Source organism: Blennius ocellaris (genome assembly GCF_963422515.1).
Source record: "Blennius ocellaris genome assembly, chromosome: 10".
In the NCBI taxonomy this organism is placed as follows: Eukaryota; Metazoa; Chordata; class Actinopteri; order Blenniiformes; family Blenniidae; genus Blennius; species Blennius ocellaris.
Window position 1 is genome coordinate 10,458,608 of NC_137659.1, and position 19,139 is coordinate 10,477,746.

General features: G+C 40.2%; 3 protein-coding genes across 3 annotated transcripts; all 3 read right to left on the bottom strand.

Annotated features, from left to right (window-relative positions):
- Positions 1-1,435: 1,435 nt before the first annotated feature.
- rabggtb (Rab geranylgeranyltransferase subunit beta) lies at positions 1,436-6,561 on the bottom strand. The gene is made up of 9 exons (XM_080503116.1): positions 6,489-6,561; positions 6,047-6,154; positions 5,022-5,219; positions 4,634-4,739; positions 4,380-4,432; positions 4,007-4,117; positions 3,782-3,907; positions 3,340-3,489; positions 1,436-2,793 (listed from the first exon to the last, which is right to left on the bottom strand). Exons 1-9 carry the CDS (start codon positions 6,489-6,491, stop codon positions 2,653-2,655), a joined length of 996 nt encoding a protein of 331 aa, XP_080359242.1. The 5' UTR covers positions 6,492-6,561; the 3' UTR covers positions 1,436-2,652.
- Positions 6,562-7,215: 654 nt separating this feature from the next.
- Positions 7,216-14,490, bottom strand: acadm (acyl-CoA dehydrogenase medium chain). The gene is made up of 12 exons (XM_080503152.1): positions 14,391-14,490; positions 13,559-13,670; positions 13,372-13,469; positions 12,410-12,479; positions 12,043-12,143; positions 11,380-11,460; positions 11,045-11,175; positions 10,825-10,933; positions 9,567-9,707; positions 8,697-8,792; positions 8,353-8,601; positions 7,216-8,257 (listed from the first exon to the last, which is right to left on the bottom strand). Exons 1-12 carry the CDS (start codon positions 14,403-14,405, stop codon positions 8,186-8,188), a joined length of 1,275 nt encoding a protein of 424 aa, XP_080359278.1. The 5' UTR covers positions 14,406-14,490; the 3' UTR covers positions 7,216-8,185.
- Positions 14,491-15,896: 1,406 nt separating this feature from the next.
- rps8a (ribosomal protein S8a) lies at positions 15,897-18,613 on the bottom strand. The gene is made up of 6 exons (XM_080504157.1): positions 18,577-18,613; positions 17,628-17,734; positions 17,290-17,389; positions 16,926-17,101; positions 16,418-16,547; positions 15,897-16,049 (listed from the first exon to the last, which is right to left on the bottom strand). The coding sequence occupies exons 1-6, from the start codon at positions 18,578-18,580 to the stop codon at positions 15,940-15,942; spliced, it is 627 nt and encodes a 208-aa protein (XP_080360283.1). The 5' UTR covers positions 18,581-18,613; the 3' UTR covers positions 15,897-15,939.
- Between the last annotated feature and the right edge of the window lie 526 nt (positions 18,614-19,139).

The following is a 19,139-nucleotide window of genomic DNA, read 5'->3' on the forward strand; positions in this document are numbered from 1 at the left end:
GGGGGAAAGTCGGTAGGAGAGAATTACTGTCTCTAATTACTCAGGCACGGTGCATCCATCTTTACACAGCTCCATTATGACACTCTGCCACTGTGAAACTCAATCTCTCACACAGCATCATTACTACAGCATGAATCTACATGAATTCAATGGAGGTGGTGAAAGTGTTTTCTTTTGGCTTTGCTGCATGACAGAGTTTGTTCATGCTGTCTTGTGTGTGTGTGTGTGTGTGTGTGTGTGTGTGTGTGTGTGTGTGTGTGTGTGTGTGTGTGTGTGTGTGTGTGTATGTGTGTGTGTGTGTGTGTTGCAGATTGATTTTCAAACAAAGCAAAGCCACTGTACATTGTGATGGACGTTATTGATAATTCATAGAGAACAATTCATTTTCATATTTTGGTAGAATTACTGTCGTAAAAACAGCAGTATCATAGAAACAGATGAGTTCTTTTGATGATCAATTTTGTAATGTCGCTCTACTGAGCTGAACAATATTCAGGTTTTTATGAAGCATACTGATCGTTTACAAAACTAAATCCTGACATCTTACTGATGGTCTTCATTATAAATGTATTTTAGAATTCAAACAAGTCAGAGAAAGCATAAAACAATTCTCTGCAGCTGGACACATACACATATACACAAAGAATTCTATTTAGTAAACCCCTATAATGTGTTTCCATTGCAGCAGCCCTGACATGAATTCCCTTTTCAGAGTTTTTGTAATTAGTACAAGAAAGGTAATTAATCCACTTTATAATTATTATTGAGGATGCAGAGGTGAAGGCTACTTTCATGTATGTCAATTGTTATTTTTGTTTTATGTTTTTTTTTTTTGGGGGGGGGGTTCAAATATGACGACAGCTCACTAAATAAAGAATAAAAAATAACCGTGCGTTTTTATCATCATTTATATTCCTGTGCAAGCTTTAAACAGAACACTGACAAAAGAGATGCAAAAAGAAGAGTTCTAATTTCATTCGTGGGACTTTCCCCACTGGCTTAAATTGATTTTGTGTGGTGGTGCTGCCATCTAGTGGTGAAATCACAGATTACAATGCAGTCGCAGGGCTGAATCGGTTTATTACCGTCTTTACATTTGCAGTTCGCATGTTCTCCATGTGCAGGCATGGATTTGCTCAAAGTTCCCATCGGCAAAAATTTTTTGAGGTTAATCTAGGATTTGTTTGTTACTAAATCAAAAATTGAAGGGAAATTGTAGAGAATGAGACACGTTGGAGATCGTGGTAACCTTTGACCTCCGGCTGCCAAAGTCTCTGCACTTTTATTCTTGAGAAAATCTGCCTAATTTAAAGGACATTCCCCGAGCTCAGAAACACGGCCTCAATCTAAGGTGGTAACGTATTTGAGGAGCTCACACAGTGGAAGACAAGAAATACACTTTTAATGACGTGACAGATTTTTAAGTTTTTATTAATATAATTTACATAATTCACAGAGAACCATCATTTAACCCTTAAAGGTTTTATTTCTGTCTATAACTCGGCGGTCATTACGTATATACCAGACCAGTCCTTCAAACTGTGGCGATCCTGAGAATGACTGCATCAACATGTGTTTCCTTTCCTTTCTGTAACAAAATAAAGAGCAGGTAAAATCTTCTTTCAGTAAGACAAGAGTGCAGGGCCTGAAAATAATTTTTTTTTTTTTAAATGATGTCTTCTCCAAACCAATTCATCAAGTGATCTGGACGTTCTTAGCTGAGAGCCAGTCGTATTTTGGGATGTTTCGAACAGTGTGGAGGAACATCGAACAGTTATCTTCAGCCGCAGTAACAGATTGAAACAAAACGTGTCCCTGGGATAAGACAATAAATAAACCAACAACAACGTTGAATCTCTTAAGAGTTTCCAGACACTCAGAATATTTCTCCTTCCTCTGAAACAGACCGAGTTAAAAAGTACAGACCAATGAAGGACAGCATTTATAACATAACTTCTATATTCAATGTTTTAAAATGGAGTTAAATGCAAATGTTTGTTTTGTGGTTTTATAAGCTCTGGTCTATGTGCGACTCACAAAGTGGAAGATTGGGAGTAAACAAGCCCCATCTGGGCTCCCCCTGCTCTAAATATGATTCAGAGTTGAATCAGTCGAGTTCAGGTGCAAAAACATACTACAGCAGCTTATTTTTCTTATCATTTAATGACTTCCACATATATATACTTTCAACTCTTTCAAGGTCATTTGTGTCGAGAAAATTCAGAATATTAATTCCTGCAAACTGGTACTAAAAACACCAACATCTGACAAAAATAAACCAAAATAACTCTGGAGGTCAGTGCGCCAGCTGATGGGTGATAAAGTGGGAAACTTTGCAATGACAAGTTTTTCTTCAAGGTGACTGAAAAACTAAGAAGTCACATTGTACGATTTCTGTAATTATGCAAAGACAAACACTTCTCCAAACAGCTTGTTTTGCTACAGTGAAACCAGAGCAGGTCACATGATGATTATGATGATGGTGATGATGATGAAGATGTCAGTCTGACCTGCCGGCGTCCAGTTGGATCTAAACCAACAAAACTCTGCTAACTATGACGTGCAGTGGTCCTTCCTGCGCTCCGGCGTCCAGCCGTGGCAGTTTGGCGTGAGGCGTGACCGTAGCGTTTGTGTGTGGGAGGAATGAGGCGGCTAGCTGAGGAGGTCGGGCTGCAGGCCGATCCTCTGCAGGACGTCCTCGGGCATGCACAGCACCGGATTCACCGACTTGATCTGCTCGTCTCCCAGGAGCGAGAGGCCTGCGACTCCAAACAGAGTGTGGAAAGGATCCACCTGCAAGAGATGGGAGGAGCTCGTGTCAATCTAAGTTATAAAACATTTGCAGTTGCACACGGTGGCATAATGAAGGCAAACCAACAATAGTGTCTATTCTAGAACATTTCCTGCAAAGGAGAGAGTGTTACTTCACGATACGTTCTCAATGATGTGTATGATAAAGAGGGGGAAAAAGAAGCCTTATGGTTTTGAGTCATTGTGTATTGTTTGCTGCTGTGGTGAGCACTCTCGTCTCAAATCAAGAAAGAACCTGGCTCAAGTCCAGGTTGGACAGTTTTTTGTGTAGACTTTTGTTTGTTCTCCCTTGTGTGGGTTTTCTAACGTATTCCTATTTTCCTCGCACAGTAGAAAACGTGCATTTCATGTCAGATGGCAACTAAAATTGGCAGTGTGTGTGCGATTGTTCGACTGTCTCTCTTCTTGCCCTGTGACGGACTAGTGACCTCTCCCCGGTGCAGCCGGCTGGCGCCGGCTCCCGCACCCGGAGATACACTGTTAAATAAAGCAACTCAGAAAAAAGGCTACGCTGGGCCCACTGTGTACCATGTCTCCTGGTCTGTCAGCGAAGCCTCCCGTTTCCTCATCTTGACAGGCTAAAATGAACGTCCGCAGCTTCGCTTTGTCGATCCAGTGGATCCTGCCGATGATTTTCAGCGATGCCAGAACCCACCACGAGTAGCACACGTCTGGAAGCTGGACGAGGAAGAAATCAGAGTCAGTACCAGAGTGATGTTCTTTTTAAATCTTATTACGTTAGAGATTGTGATTCTCATTTTAAATCACATGGTTCGGTGTTAGAAAAACGCTTCGTCGCTCTTGTACTGAGAGAAACGGTTTGCTGCTAAGATATGAAGCTTTCAGTAAACGACAGTGAAGACGAAACTCTTACGCAGTGAAGGACACTTTTATCTCCCAGAACTGTGAACTATATATTTTCACACTGGCTCAGTGGGGAATCATTGTGCAATATCTGGAGGGCACCGACCTTCTCGGGGCGTCCATTAAGGCCTCCGGACGGCAGCTGCCTCTCACAGAGCCACCAGCCCAGCAGGTCAGCGTTGACCTGGTGCAGCTGGCCGGTGAGCGACAGGAAGCCTGTGCAGCAGTAAATCTGACCGGCAGGAAGGAAACAAACGCCCAAAATAATCCGAGACACATGGAAAAAAAAACCTCAAACACCCTCGTGGTATGAGAGTATGGGGGAACTCACCTGACCAGCATGGGACTCGGAGCCGGGTCTGCAGCCAAAACCGCCGTCAAAGTTCATGCAGGACAAAACAAACTCCACGGCTTTGTCCACGTTTACTGTGTCCATCTTACCCTGAGAACCACAGACAGACAATCCAGACGATCTTCTTAAAGTTGTAGTGGAGTATAAATGCAATTCAAAGTTTTGGAGTTTGTTGCTCCACCTGCTTGCTGAACTACATTGAGTTATTTCTGCATTCGAGTTTTACCCATGTAACTATAAAGACCTGCTAAATACTGATACAGTTGAATGTCGAATCACTTTTCATCGCAACAATAAATAACACGCATTTAGCTGCCAATACAAATTTGTTAGAAACAATTCACGTACGCACCAGTAAAGCCAGGGTGGCAACAGCACAGAAGGAAAACCGGGTATCGATTTCTCCTGTGAGGAAAAAAATTAATTGTTGATGCAATTAAAATTCAATACTAGTACAATAAACTGCATTTTCTTTTTTTCTTTTTTTCACATAGTCACTGTGTGGCAATAGATATTTGAAAGATGAGTGTACACTAAGAACTGCAGTTCTTTAATCAGAATGCAGTTATGTTGTAGAAGGACATGAATCTGGACCGTGCAGCTCACCCCATTTGTCCCCAGCAAAGGAGCCGTCCTCCTGCTGCAGCCCTTTGACGTAGTCCACCACTTTGTCCACATCGATCGCGTCCACACTGCCGTACAAGCTCAAGATCTGAAGAGTGGATTTTGAGCAAAGAAAACCTCACAGTTACAATAATGATAATAACGAAGCATGCAATAGATTAAAAAAAAAGATTAATTATTCCTTTTGATGCCGCTGTATCATCACAGGGTAATTTCATATATGTGAATCATGACAAAAATAACATACTTTGCATTCCAAGTAGATCCGACTTATTAAAAATGAGAGGACACTTTTCAAAACAAACGCGCAGTTCCGTTTCTATTTCACACAGAGCTGTTAAGAAAGCCAGAAGACTTTGTACAAAGTCACCTGGACAGCGCTGAGGGTGTAGAGTAGGTGGGGGTCGTGCCCGATGCTGGCGCTGATGCCGCCGCACTCGTGCTGGCAGGCTTTGATGAAGTCGACGATCTCGGACCGGTTCATGCGGGGCAGCTGGCTCATCAGGTCCATCACCGTCAGCCCCCAGTAGATCCCGCTCATCCGCAGGTACTCCGACAGCGTGTACTCCTGGATGCAGAAAAATAGAAAACCTTTCAGTGTAATTGGTACTATTTATTATTCAAACTAAACTAACCTCAAAAGGACAAAAACTTAAATGTTGTACATTTTGTGAAAAAGAAATCAATTTTCAGGCAAGACTTATGTTTGGGAATTTGTTTGACTGTAGCTCAAATGCACCATTAACCAATCTAGGAATTTAAAACGGGTATGATGGAGGTCATTGTTTTTGGCCCCAAAAAGGAAAGGTTAAAGGTCAGCGCTCATCTTGACTCTATGTCACTCAAGATAACAAATCAAGGCAGAAATGTGGGTGTAATTATGGACCGAGACCTGAAATTCAACAACCCACATTGTGACAATAACAAAATCAAATGACTAATTTCTGAAAAATATCGGGAGGATTGAATGGATTTCTGACCGAACAAGGTTCAGGAAAACTTGCTTATGCATTAAAATACTCCTCAACCGTGGACCAAATATTAATTTTGTGGTAATGTACAATGAATTGCCTGAATGATGATTGTCTGCATGATGCTATGGAAATACATTTGCATAGTCTTACATTGCTGCCTCATCCTGGTATTAGGGAGCTTTTGGGCAGCAGAGATTTGAATTAGCTGAAGGGGGTTTATCTTTGATTGGCGACCAGAAAGAAGAACAACACGCGAGTCTAACAGACACAACCTTAAGCCAAGCATTTTATTTGTACCCAAGTGTCGCACTTGATGAGGAATGGACGGAAGACAGGAAGTCTCATATCACATGACGTGAGGGTAGCGGGCTCTGCTGCCCGGCCGTAGTTTTTAAAAGCAGTGGGATGGTGTTTCACTCACATAGTCGTCCTTCTTGGAGCCGTAAGCAGCGATGTAGTCTGCGTGTTTGTCGAGCAGCAGCGAGCTGGGAGCGTCCGCTTTAACGATGACATCTTTTATTTGAGTCCCCTGTCAACAAACACACAGGTCACGTCAGCAGGCTACAATCTCGTCAATAACCGCAGTATTTGTCACCTCCATCCTTTCACCTTCACCACGACCCGTGGGTTAATTGTTAAGTGTTTGAGGCAAAATGACGAAAAGGAGAAATGTTTGTTATACAGATGACACGATGCTACATGCTAACGCTGCTGCCTGCTACGTTTTAGAGTCTTTGCTAACTACGTTTATTGATTAACTCACTATGGGGTGAAATTATAGCGCTAATCGGCTCTGGTATACAGCTAAAAACAGTCTATATTCTGTACTTTAACAGAGACGTATTAAAGAAGCCGCTTGTTACCATTCTGACATATTCCGCATGATCAGGTTTCCTGCTCCTGCTTCTTCTTCTATGGAATCCCGACGCCGCACTGCTGCTGCCACCGTTTGGTTACAAGATGCAACTACAGGCTAGAGTATATCCAAGGTTGCCAGGTATGCCTGATAATTTCCGGCTAAAATCTATTAAAACCAATATAATAAACAATTCTAAATCACAATCTCTACAGAAGCAAATGGTAAAATCGTAAAAAATACAACTTGTGAAGTAAAGGAACAAGTTGTGTATATAGAGAGATTCATGACTGACCTGAATAACCAAAGAAAAAGTGTAAAATCGTGAAATGATTGATGATGTAGTATTGGAATATTTTCCACAAGCTCTGCAGTGAGCCATTATCTGGGCTCGATTTGCCTTGACTCGATGTGCAGGGGAACCAATCAGATGTAAGTATCCGTCCACTGCCTTTGATGGGAGTTTGACAGATAAATAAAGTCATGAAGCATTGCAACACTCTGGAGAATGACAGTTAAGGTTTTTTTTCTTCTACATAAAATTACTTGGCATTTCAATGAATTGACAAAAATGGAATGGCTCATTTAGATTTGAATTAATGACATTTAAGTCATTATTTACTAATGTATTTAATTGTGGCCTCTTTAGTCCTGGATATAAAACAACATCCATGGTTGAGCAGAAGGTCAAAGAACCACCCCCCCAAAAAAGACAAACAGCATCAAAAGCATTGCAACGTCTTGTCTGTCTGAAAAGAATAATTTATTGAATGGATGGCATACAGAATGAGTTGTGGTGAGCTAGGCCAAACAAGGCAGCTTAACCACAGCCAACATACAAATATTCCTATTAGATGTGCACAGGTGAGGCATATAGTAGCTGATTCTCTTGATTCGATTACATTTTTTTTACTTAGAACTAACAGCAGGCTTATAGTAAATGAGGCAGAACATTATTTTTAACCAACATGCAGTTTACCATTGATGTCTTGACACATTCATCTGTACAGATTCCACTATTTTACAAAGTTGATCTTAACAGGCTCTTACAGTTGGTAGAGAGAGGCCTTGTCATAATGTCAGCGTTGTATAAGGCATGGAGAAAATTATCCAACACAATCATTGATTTTATGTGAACGTTTACTGAGGTCAACACTGTCAAAAAGGTTTTAAAGCTGAAGGTCAGGTAAAAACCACTCCTCCCCAACACAAGGCAATGCAGCTTCACAAAATAAACAAAACAAATGAGTGAGCTTAGTATATGAGGTCCTGTTGTATTTTGTGAGCGGCACCATTGCAGTTTTAGCAGATAACTACCAGGAAGAACCACATTAATGCAGATAAACCTTATATACTCACTTTCAAAAGTAATAATGCTATTGCCTCTATTTACAACCTGCAGTCTGTTTACAGGGGAATGATGTTTACGTGACCACTTCCAAGTGATGTGTGAAATCCAAATTAGTTATTGTTATTTTACAAGTTCTTTTCTTTGACATTGAAGTCATTATTGAATAATGGCCAACATCAGGCCAACATTCAGAGCTCTGATAAGATTTCCTAGAAAAACGAACTGTCTGTTGAAACAGATGAATCAACATTAAGGCAAATTCAGAGTTCAGGTGGCAAAAAAATCTATTTTATAGAAACAAGATTTTGTATGGAAAAGCTACAACGAGGAAGTACAAGCCAGGACGCTCAGGTTCATTTCTTGAATTTTCCCAGGTGTTCTCGGGCGATGATGATTCTCTGGATCTGAGCGGTGCCCTCGTAAATCTACAAACAAACAAAATCGGGACAAATTTGAAATGATTAAGTTATGAAAATATTGTAGTTCTAGCAAGAAATACGTGCGCTACACAGACACCCACCTGGTAGATCTTGGCATCCCTCATCAGCTTCTCCACTGGGTAATCGCTGTTGAAGCCGTTGCCTCCAAACACCTGAACTGCATCAGCGGCCACCTGATTGGCGATGTCTCCAGCGAAAGCCTTGGCGATGGAGGCGTAGTACGTGTTCCGACGGCCCTGGTCCACCTCCCAGGCAGCGCGCTGGTAGGACAGCCGGGCCAGCTCCACCTTGATGGCCATCTCCGCCAAGAGGAAGGAAACGGCTTGGTGCTGTGCGACGAGAAAACCGGTCAGTTCATGCATCCAGATGATGAATGCCATCATAAACATGTGACACACAGAAAGAAAGGGTTTTGTAAACAAACCTCAGCAATCAGTCTGCCAAAGGTTTTCCTCTCCAGTGAGTAATTAGTGGCTTCATCGAATGCCCTCTGGGCCAGGCCAGTAGCTCCAGCTGCCACCTACAGAACATCAAGTACGTTAAGAAACACACAAAAAAACGCCAGTGAAAACTAAACATGGACATTGTAATAGAAGGTGGAAGTGAAATGCTTCTTCGTTTGCCATGTTTTTAGAAAAGCATGAATCTTTGGAGATACTGAAGTCCAAAAGAATCCAAACAAATGAGATTTGCTGTTGACATGAGGTCACCAAGTTCATAATATTATTTTAAAACAGCACACAAATCATGTCTAATTAACATTGGAAAACTTTTGTCAACTCAACTCGAGACATGTTCACACGACAGGCCTTGATTCTCAGTCTACAGTCCCAAAATAACCCACATGTAGAAAAACTGTCATCACATGAAGCACTCTATAGACACTATATAGAGAATTGTGCAATCAGTGAAGGTAAATAAAGAAGAGAACAGAAGTCTGTATGGAGCGTTGGAGATGTGGAGTTTCGTCCAATGTTTAAATGTGACCATGTCTCCCCTCCTCCAGTAAAGATATGTGTCTCACTTTAATGACGTAAAAGTCGGATGATAAAAGACATGATCATTCCTATAAAACCTGGACAAGAATCTGATAGAAGACTACGGAAGTAAAATAGTCTAGATCTGATTTAAACATCCGACTTCTCACAATTCAAATACAACCAACTCAAGTTTTTGTTTAGAAATGATAGCTTCGTTAAATGTTTTCATTGTGAGGTTATAGCTAAAGCTGGATCTTCCCTCTGACTGTCACACCCTGGTTGTACATCAGTGGTGATCTTCTTGCAGGACTTACTGGGGGTCTGGTGTTGTCGAAAGCTCCCATGGCGATTTTGAATCCGGCTCCCTCTGCGACCAGGACGTTTTCCTTCGGTATCCTCACATCTTCAAAAGTGATGCCTCTGGTGTCGGAGCACCTCTGGCCCATGTTCATCTCCTGTCGGCACAAGGCAATCACACGTCACCTCGTGGTGCACACGTTGAATTCCACTGGAGGGATGTTGGCCAATACATATTGTACGAACACTTTAAATATGTGTTGCATGCTAATTATCTCCAGTCAGTCCTTTGGTTCGGAATGGCTCACTATTAGAATAAACTCTACAAACTCATATATGCACTGGTACTTAATACACTTTGTACGATATCATATTGCATTTATGTGCATTTTTTAATGCACAAATACATCTATAAAGCTCAAACTAAATGCTTACCCCAGAAGGAATGGACTAATCCATGTACAGTATATTGTTGCTGTTTTAGCACCACCTTCAGGGACAAATTATGCTGGAGAATAAAGGTTTGACTCCTTAGTTGAATATCTGAGATATAAATGATAATATTTCATTGGTCCATCAGTTACTGATTCTGAACACGTCCACCAAATTACTGTGACCAAATTCCCTGTTTTGCTCAGACAGGTCCACTTTTCACATCCTGTTTAGGGCGTCAACTGAATGGTGTCCAAATGACATATCTAAATTCACTCTCACAGATTAGTAACTAGTCGTGTCATGTAATCCCTACAATCTGCCATGTGCAAGGCTCTATTGTGCTCACAAAGAGGGAGTTAAAAAACAATATCAAATCAATCATAGAAGTTATTAACAACATTTTTGTAATTCGTTTGTCCTGTAAGTTTAGAAATACACATATTCTATTCTTAAAATTCACTATTTGTATCATCGTTCTATTGCAGATTTTTCTATTTGATTTCATACCTTTATTATCACAATGGGATCAATTTAGGCACAATTAAATTGACTAACCTTTAAGAAGTTTATTTGAGATACAATTTTATATCAATACATTAAAAGTGCATTTTAATTTTCTGTCCCTTCATCGCCTCACAATTGAACTGAGTTTTCCTACTAAAGAAAGAGGTGCTTTTCAATGTTACGTATACATAAATCAAGTTGTTGCTCGATTGGCATCCAAGTAATGCAGCACAGATTCTGTGTGTTAGATTTATGTTACGTACTATAGTACAATTTCAAAAGATTTCTGCTTATTGACCATGTGTTAGAATTAATCTTACACTTTTGGCATCTTACCTTTCTTCCGACTTGAATTCCCGGAGTGTCTGCGTCCACAATGAACCCAGTAAACGCTTTGCCTGCTGAACACTTGGGATCTGGGTTGGTGCGGGCAAGAAGGAAGTACCTAGGAGCGAACAGGACATTCATTGACCATCTAATAAAACCTCAAGTCGGCATGAAATCGACTCGATAACAAGAGAAAATGATCAATTTCATGACGACGCTAAACCCTCACCAGTTGGCTTTGCCCCCGTTGGTGATCCACATCTTTTGCCCGTTAACAACGTACTCATCCCCCACCTTCTGAGCTCGAGTCTTGATGTTGGCCACGTCGGAGCCTGCTCCAGGCTCAGTGACGCAGTACGCCTGCCCGACACAAAAACACAAGATAACGTGATCAAAAGCAGCACATTTCTCCCTTTTCGCCTGCAGACAGCAGTACATTAATACTGTATAGGACACTGGACATGTTGCAAGCCGCGCTTACTATAAAAGTAAAAGATTTACCTTTGAGCAGTTAGTTTTAGCAGTTAAAAAAAAAAAAATTATAGAAGAAAAATAATTACTCACACACATGAGAGGCTCCTCTGTCATCCTTCCCAGGTATTTCCTCTTCTGTTGTTCATTTCCAGCAATAATAACAGGCATTTGCTGTGTGCAAGAAATAAATGAAGCCGAGTTTAATATGAACATTGTTGCCAAACCAAGTTAGTTATGTAGACAATTGAAAGATTAGGAAAAGGGTTTGTCGAGTGTTTCATTGTATTTTTTGTTATCAGACAACAGCATTGGTCCAGAACAAGAAACATTTGGTGTGAAGAGATGGCAATGTACGCGTATTAGTTTGACTCTGACGGATGACAATGTTAATACAGTATCAAATTACTAAAAAGAAAGTATTAAATTGAAAGAAATTACAAATCTAAAAAGGTAACATTAAACCATAAGCAATACAAATCCAGGTTAAGATAGAATTGACATTGAAGATAATAATATTAAAACCTGGGCAAGGGAAATCAAGCAGAAGATAACATTATAACCATATATATATTATTTTGGACGCAAACCAATATCAAAGGCTCTGAAGGCAATATTTCGCTATCAATAACTCCAAAATAAGCTTTTCTGCTCTTGCGATCGAATGTGTGGGTTCCTTGAAATACTCAGAGGCTCTTCAATAAACCTTTATGTGATCTGAGACACTTTTACAGGCTTTGATTAATGAGAACATACTCCCAGAGAGTTTGCTTCTATTGCCGTTTGGACCCCCGTGCAGCCGTAAGCCAGCTCTTCTGTGATGAGGCAGGTGTCGAAGCTGGACAAACCCATTCCACCTGAACACAACAGGAACAGAAACAGTAGAAAGCTCAATTAGAGGGCAGTTCACATGTTTATTGTTATGATTAAAAGTTTGTCACCAAAGAATAAGCTAAGCAAGTTTACATACACAAAGCTGGGAAAATCCAGACTTAATTGATTAAAACTGATTTAGTAATGACTGTAGCTTCCTTTGTGCAAAAGTTCAAAGAATGCAATGTCAATCTTTCTACAAGAAGAAGCAGAATTTTAAATTGGTCACCATAGTAAGACAGTAACCCACCGTATTCCTGTGGAATGTGACCATTCACCAGACCGAGTTCCCATGCTTTCTTGATGAGAGGAAGAGGATACTGTGCACAAAATAGACATTTCAGTTATAAACACACACAACACAAGTTATGGATAACAGTGATTTTATAAGATGCAATACGTCACTTTCAATGTTGAACAGCAAGATGGCTATTTCAGAAACATTTTCTGGGAGAATTCTGAGAAGAAATGTATCTTCTAGTTCTACTAATAAATGCATGATATAAGAATTTTAATTTTTCTTTAACCATATAAACCTCTATTTTGTCCCACTGTGCCATGCTTTAGCTAAGCAATTATAGAGGAGTCGTAGTTTGGCAAAATTAACAGCAAAAGAAATGGTCTTGCATACAGATGGAATGAATATCCCTTACAAACATTAACAGTCATTAGAATATTGGCAGGCAGGAAATTACTTAGTCTAAAAATGTTAACACCAATTCACTCAGAATAGAAAAAAAAAATAAAGGGAACCATCAATTCATCAGAAAAAAATGTTTTGTTTGGTTCTCAACCCATTGTTTAGTATCACTGCTGATAAAAACATGTGTGATGTACCCAAATATTGTGATACCCCATTTTTGTTCATTTGAATAATAAGGATTTTATTTTTTTTAAGGTGACTATCTTTTATTGTGATGGATAATGTTGTCCCTTTTGAGCTATACAACTATTCATTTGAAGATCGGCTGATATAGAAATAAAAGTTTAGTAAATGTAAGCAGCAACAAAGTGGAGCCTTTGAACCGGAGCCGTTGCGCCTCAAGTTGTCCGGCCATGCTTCAGACAATACCAGGATGACGATTTGATCGCTCTGTGAAATAATCGCTGCTGCAATTGCGCAGATTCACATTATGTTGCTGTGGTACCATATCATGGAACCCGTAACACAAACGGTAAAAACGTAAAGCACATGACTTCCGCTATACTCACTTCCCCGCTGCGATCATATGCAGGAGCAGCAGGGACGATCTCTTCACGAGCAAACCTCCTGGCCAGTTGCTGGAACTCCCTTTGCTGATCCGTCAGCTCTATGGGCCAAAGCAGCAAGAAGATACAGGATATGTGAACACAGGCCTAAAATGAGATGATGCATTACACACCAGTGTATCCATCTCACCAAAAGAGAAACCGCCGGCTGCTACATGACCGCTGGAATGTGATGTTGCACTGGCTGCAGCTGCACTGGTGCCCTGCAGACGGATCCCAGACCGCAGACTGGCGTTAAGTAGCTGAGAGGAAAAGAAAAACACAAATCACCTTCACATCATGTACAACACAGGGTATAAGTTCTCCAGCAGATATCTTTTGTACCATTTTGCAAGGATTGTTCATTTGCTTTGCCAAGTGAACAATTTGGTCGTGGTTGGTCAACACAAACAGCAATTTGGTCAGCTGCTGGTGTTGCATAAACCAGCTGAGCTGCCTGGATATGGTAAACATGTCAATACAACAAAGGTGGTGCATCAATACCATCATGTAATACAACAAAATACAACAAAAGCTCTTCAGTGGGATCGAATAAGGTCACATTTGACGAGGAGCTGACAAGCAGGCAGAGTGTGAAGCCACTTTTGAAAACACCTGAAAAAAACCTCATTGACATATTTTCACCGGAAGTTCACTAAATCTTAACAGCAAATATCTGAACAAGCTCTGGTGATTATTACAAAGGAATGCAAGAATAAAGAACATTAAAATAAAGACTAGATTCAATTTGAATGAGAATTTATTTAATTTAAACACTATCGCCTGGAATGAAAAGAAATTATCGATTTAAAAATGTATTGTAGCTGTTTATGCTTCTTAGCTGTTAGCTTGTGACGCAAGAAGCAGACTAAAAATGGAAGAAATGCAGGTCAGGAGGAAAACCAGCCACTTACAGCAAAGTCTTATTTGAAAATCACGTCCAAAGTGTGATTATGGTTGACTGGTGATGTTAAAATTCGTACCTTGTTTAGCAGCATTTCAGCGAAGTGGTGCTCCAAATAGACTGACGTGAGTCTGCCTCTGTCCTACAGACAAGTGACGGTCTCTCAGCCAATCACAGGAGCGGGATCCAGTCACGTGGGGTCCCCCACTATCCTGATGATGACTTTTGCCCCAGTTAAGTTATCTAAGGCGCCTCTCCTCTAATGTTTACCTCATATATCCTTCACGCATTAAAGTCAACTCCAGTAATCAGGATGATAACTAGAGGGGAGGCTGCATGACAGTCAATTCTCTATTAAAGCAACACAGATGGTTTCACATTAATGAAAGTAAAACAACAATTGAAAGGAGGCCTTAAGGATAAGTCTAACATAGAGAAGGGCCTTATAAAGATGGAGGTTTGTATAACCGTCCTTCATTTCCGGATATCAGCAGGAGCATTGTAAAATTCCTGTTGGTTTGGATGTTTTCTCTTACTTGGGCCGTGGCCTGAACTGTGTTGTGCAACAGGATTACCATAATTATGGGTAAAACTGCGCAACTAAAACTGAGGGATGCTCGTGACAATGCGGTAATAGTACCCGGAGCTGGTGAAACATCTATGAGAGGCTTATTATTCAATTTCAGCCAATGTTAATTTAAATACACTGCATTTATAAACAGTCTTGCGTTTTCTGTTAGATATTTTGATACTTTTTGTATTTTTAAACAGCTAGTGAATAGAGAGCACTTATGAAGATGACACTTGTAACCAAATACAAGCGAAAGCTTCAGTAGTCCCTTTAAAAAAAATTGTAATGGGACAGGTTTACTGGAAACGACAGTATGAGTTCCGGAAAACGAAAAGGAATATTGGGCATATTTTTAAGCAACACATCAATCCATCTTTTAAGGCATCCTAGAATACCATTTTCAGTCATTAATAAATGTATCTAAACATTTATAAATATTAACCCATATTTTTTTGAGATATATTAACGAGCTCAATTTATTTCATAACCTCAATGAAGGACTTTCAATAACGGTGATAATGGAGAGGTAATACTGTCAATCAGCATGAAAGGTATATTTACACATTTCCCACAATTTAACCCTTGGGATTCAAGTATTTCCTATTCTATCCTGAACTCCAAAAATCTGATTCCTGACAGAATTTGCATCAGTTTGAGTTTTGCTCAAATCTTTCAGTTAAACCATAACCTGCGGTGAAAATTAAGCATTTCAACTTGGAATTTTCTCCTACGTACATGAACAAATCATCTTTAACTGTTCTCTCACAACAATCTCCCCTATGCTGCATTGATATTTTTGTATTGGTACATCATTCATGCTTTTAAAAAATTTGAGTTTACATTTTAAGGTTACACTCTGAAGACTGATTACAGACATCAAGAATTGTAAACAAAAGTCGTTTAAGAGGAAGAATGTAGCTTTTCTTATATTGATACATTGTATTTGCAAAAAACTGAAAACTTACAAAGGTTGTTATCCTTGAATAAAAGAAAAGCAGAGACAGGAGAACAATGTGGGACGAGTGGACTTTTATTGACGTATCAAACTGCTGTACATCTATTTGCCTTTCTTGGCCTTGATCTTCCTCAGGTAGAACTCGAGCTCCTTGCCCTCCAAAATGTAGCCGTCTGCTCTGCCACACTGACCAGGTCTGGAGGAGATGCAAGCTAAAGGAGGGAAAGACATGTTCAGCTAAGAGGTTTCACACATTTTATTAAAAAAAAAAAAAAAAATGCATCAATTTGATTGATCAAAAATTTACACACAAAAAAAGACAAACTTAAATATTGCATTGACATAAGAGTCCAAGCGAGTCACTTTCACCATCTGGAGTAAATAATGGACAATGTCTAGTTTCAGACATAATGTGCAAAATTAAATTATTACATCCCAGCTCCCAAAGTTATGCAACTTGCCACAGGGGACATGGGCAAGAGTACCAGCAACAGTGTGCCAGTGCGGAAGTCTGCCAAACAGGATACACCAGTGGTGGAGACTTTCAGCTTTTCATAAGAGGAAAAATGTCTGAACTTACCGAGAAGTTTTCCCTGCTGGAACTGCTCCTCCAGGAGCGTGCTGATCTTGGACATCTTTTTACGCTCATCGTACTTCTTCTGAGTCTTCTTTGACCTCTTCTTGTTCAGAACTTCCTCCTCCTCAGGAGTCTACAAAAGGAGTACATATGAAAATTATGTGAAACCAGGATCTGGATGCAAAAATAAAAATTTTATGCAATGGAAACAGGTCTTTCTCAGAGTCGTAAATATCACCACTTTCATTCAGTAGCAGAACTGGACAAGGTATCATCATGGAAAGACATGAACCATCAAATGGCAACTTCACAAACAATAAACGGACTTCTGTTTATGGCAACCATTCTTAATGAGACCACCAATCAATATAATCATTGATCTAAAAATCGAATAAATAGTGTCCATTAAAAGGAGGTAATGTCACTATTGAAATAATATAAATTAAAACTGTTGCTTCTCAACCACGTACAACCACTGAGGTATAGACACACAAACGCAATTTCAACGTACCAGCTTGGCTCCCTTCTTGCGACCCAGAGGAGTGGCGTAGTGAGCCTCATACCACTGCCTGTAGGAAAGGCTGTCGACAAGGACGATGCAGTTCTTCACCAAGGTTTTGGTTCTGACCAGCTCGTTGTTTGAGGCATTGTAGACCACATCGATGATCCTGGTCTTACGTGTGCAGCCTGAGAACACACAGGAATTGTTAAATAATGCAAACTAGTAAGTGTCTCAGCTACATTCTGGATAAAGAACAGAGCTGGTCTATCTCAGATGTCTTTGATGTCACCACTTTAAATCAGTAGCAGAACTGGACAAAGATATCATCATGGAATAGACGTGTGCTCATAATAAGGTATTAAAAGACACATACACTCAGAGCCCCACGAGAAGTTTCCAACATCCAACCTCAGAGCACGGTACTTCTTGTTTCCACCACGGACCCTCACTGTGTGGATGCGACGAGGTCCAATCTGAAGACATTTAACACAATTAGCATTGCGTCACATAGTTCAGGCAAAAGCTGACTCCTCTGATGATCACAATATTTCAACCACGTATGAAAGCGTGTCAGTGTAACTATGACAAGTCCTAACATCGGTAAGCCCAAAACTTTGAACCAAAACGGCTCAAAAAGACCTACCTAAGGTCATGTTTTCATCACCCACGCAACTGTAAATATTACTTAAGGTGGATCGTTCTTCCACTCACCTTTGTGTTTGCAGGTGGCCGACCGAGCTCATACTTCCTCTTCTTGTGGTAGGGCTTGCGTTTGCCGCCGGTCTTGCGGCGTTTATGCCAGTTATCCCTTGAGATACCTGCATGGATTAAGACAAAATTATCGAGTTAGATCACTTAAAAGGTTCAGAAGATGCAACAATATATGAAGACTTGGTAAGCTTGAGCAATCAGTTCTCCAAGGTAAGGGTTGTCCGCAATTGTAATTCGGATTCCGCAAAAAGAGATTCATCATTTTACTCAAGCAGTTACCTTTGGTACTTTAACGCAAGTGGTTATGGCTCTAAATAAGTTTTTTTTTTTTTAATTCACTTACCATCACCAAAACTTTGAGGCACACATCGCCTGTGTAGCTGACTAAATCCGCTTTATCAACCAATAGCATGCACATTCAAACACTGTCACACATTGACTTGACAACCTGCGAGAAAACCCCTTTAAATAACGGTTAAGACTGTGCACTAGTTCAATATCCGAGAATACGTTTGACAAGTCTCGTGTTTGTGTGTAGCAGCATGTCACCTCCAGGACCAGCAGACGAGCTAATGCTAACAAGCGCTACCACAGCACTTCCAAGGGAATTAATCAGCCCAAAAATAGCCCGAACACCGTTTCCTTACTCCTAACTCATTGCAATCATATCATCAAAACGCAAACCCTCGAAGTGAATCGTTTTGACAAATATTACAGTACGAGCAGCTAACTCGAAAGCTAATGAGATCAGCCATCTTGGAGCGCTTCGGACAGCCACAACTTCTAACTCCACAAAATCAGATTCATCCATCCCTAAACTCGAAAGCGTCAAATAAATACTTTCAATTAGCAATAATCTTAAGCATGGTGAACCAATATCTGATAGTTTGCTGGCTAAAACCTCAGATGGAGAGGGATTCTGCCTCCGACGTGAACACAGAAAACGTACCCATTCTCAGGCGCCGGCAGGAAAGAGGAACCGCAAAGGCTCATGGGAGGTATGAAGATAGCTGCTCTCGCGAGACTTAACGCCACAGAGAACGAGATCGTCTTCTTTTGCCGATACGTTAATTATTTTATTTTTCGTCTTATATTGTTGTTGTAGCATTTCAATGATTCTGATTCTCTTACAGCGCCTTTTACAACTTGTGTAGTCTTTATGCATGCCTTCTAAACCATAATTGGTTGAAATTAACAGCTGGAAATCTTGCAATTAGAGTCATAATAATTTATGCTTTCTTTACTGTTGCCATATACACACATCGTGCAATCGCAGGTAAAACAATTAAATCTTTTCTTTCAGTAATAAATGAGACTTTTTACATTCACTGGTAGGTTTCAGAAATCAGTCTGTTTTCTGCAAGTTCAAGTATTCCTATGCAATATATTAATTTTATTCATACATTCACTTTCTATACCACTTTATCTTGTGGGCAGACAGAGAAATACAGACAACTACACACTCACACTTATTATGGGCAATTTATAGGGTCACTGATTAATATGCCTTTT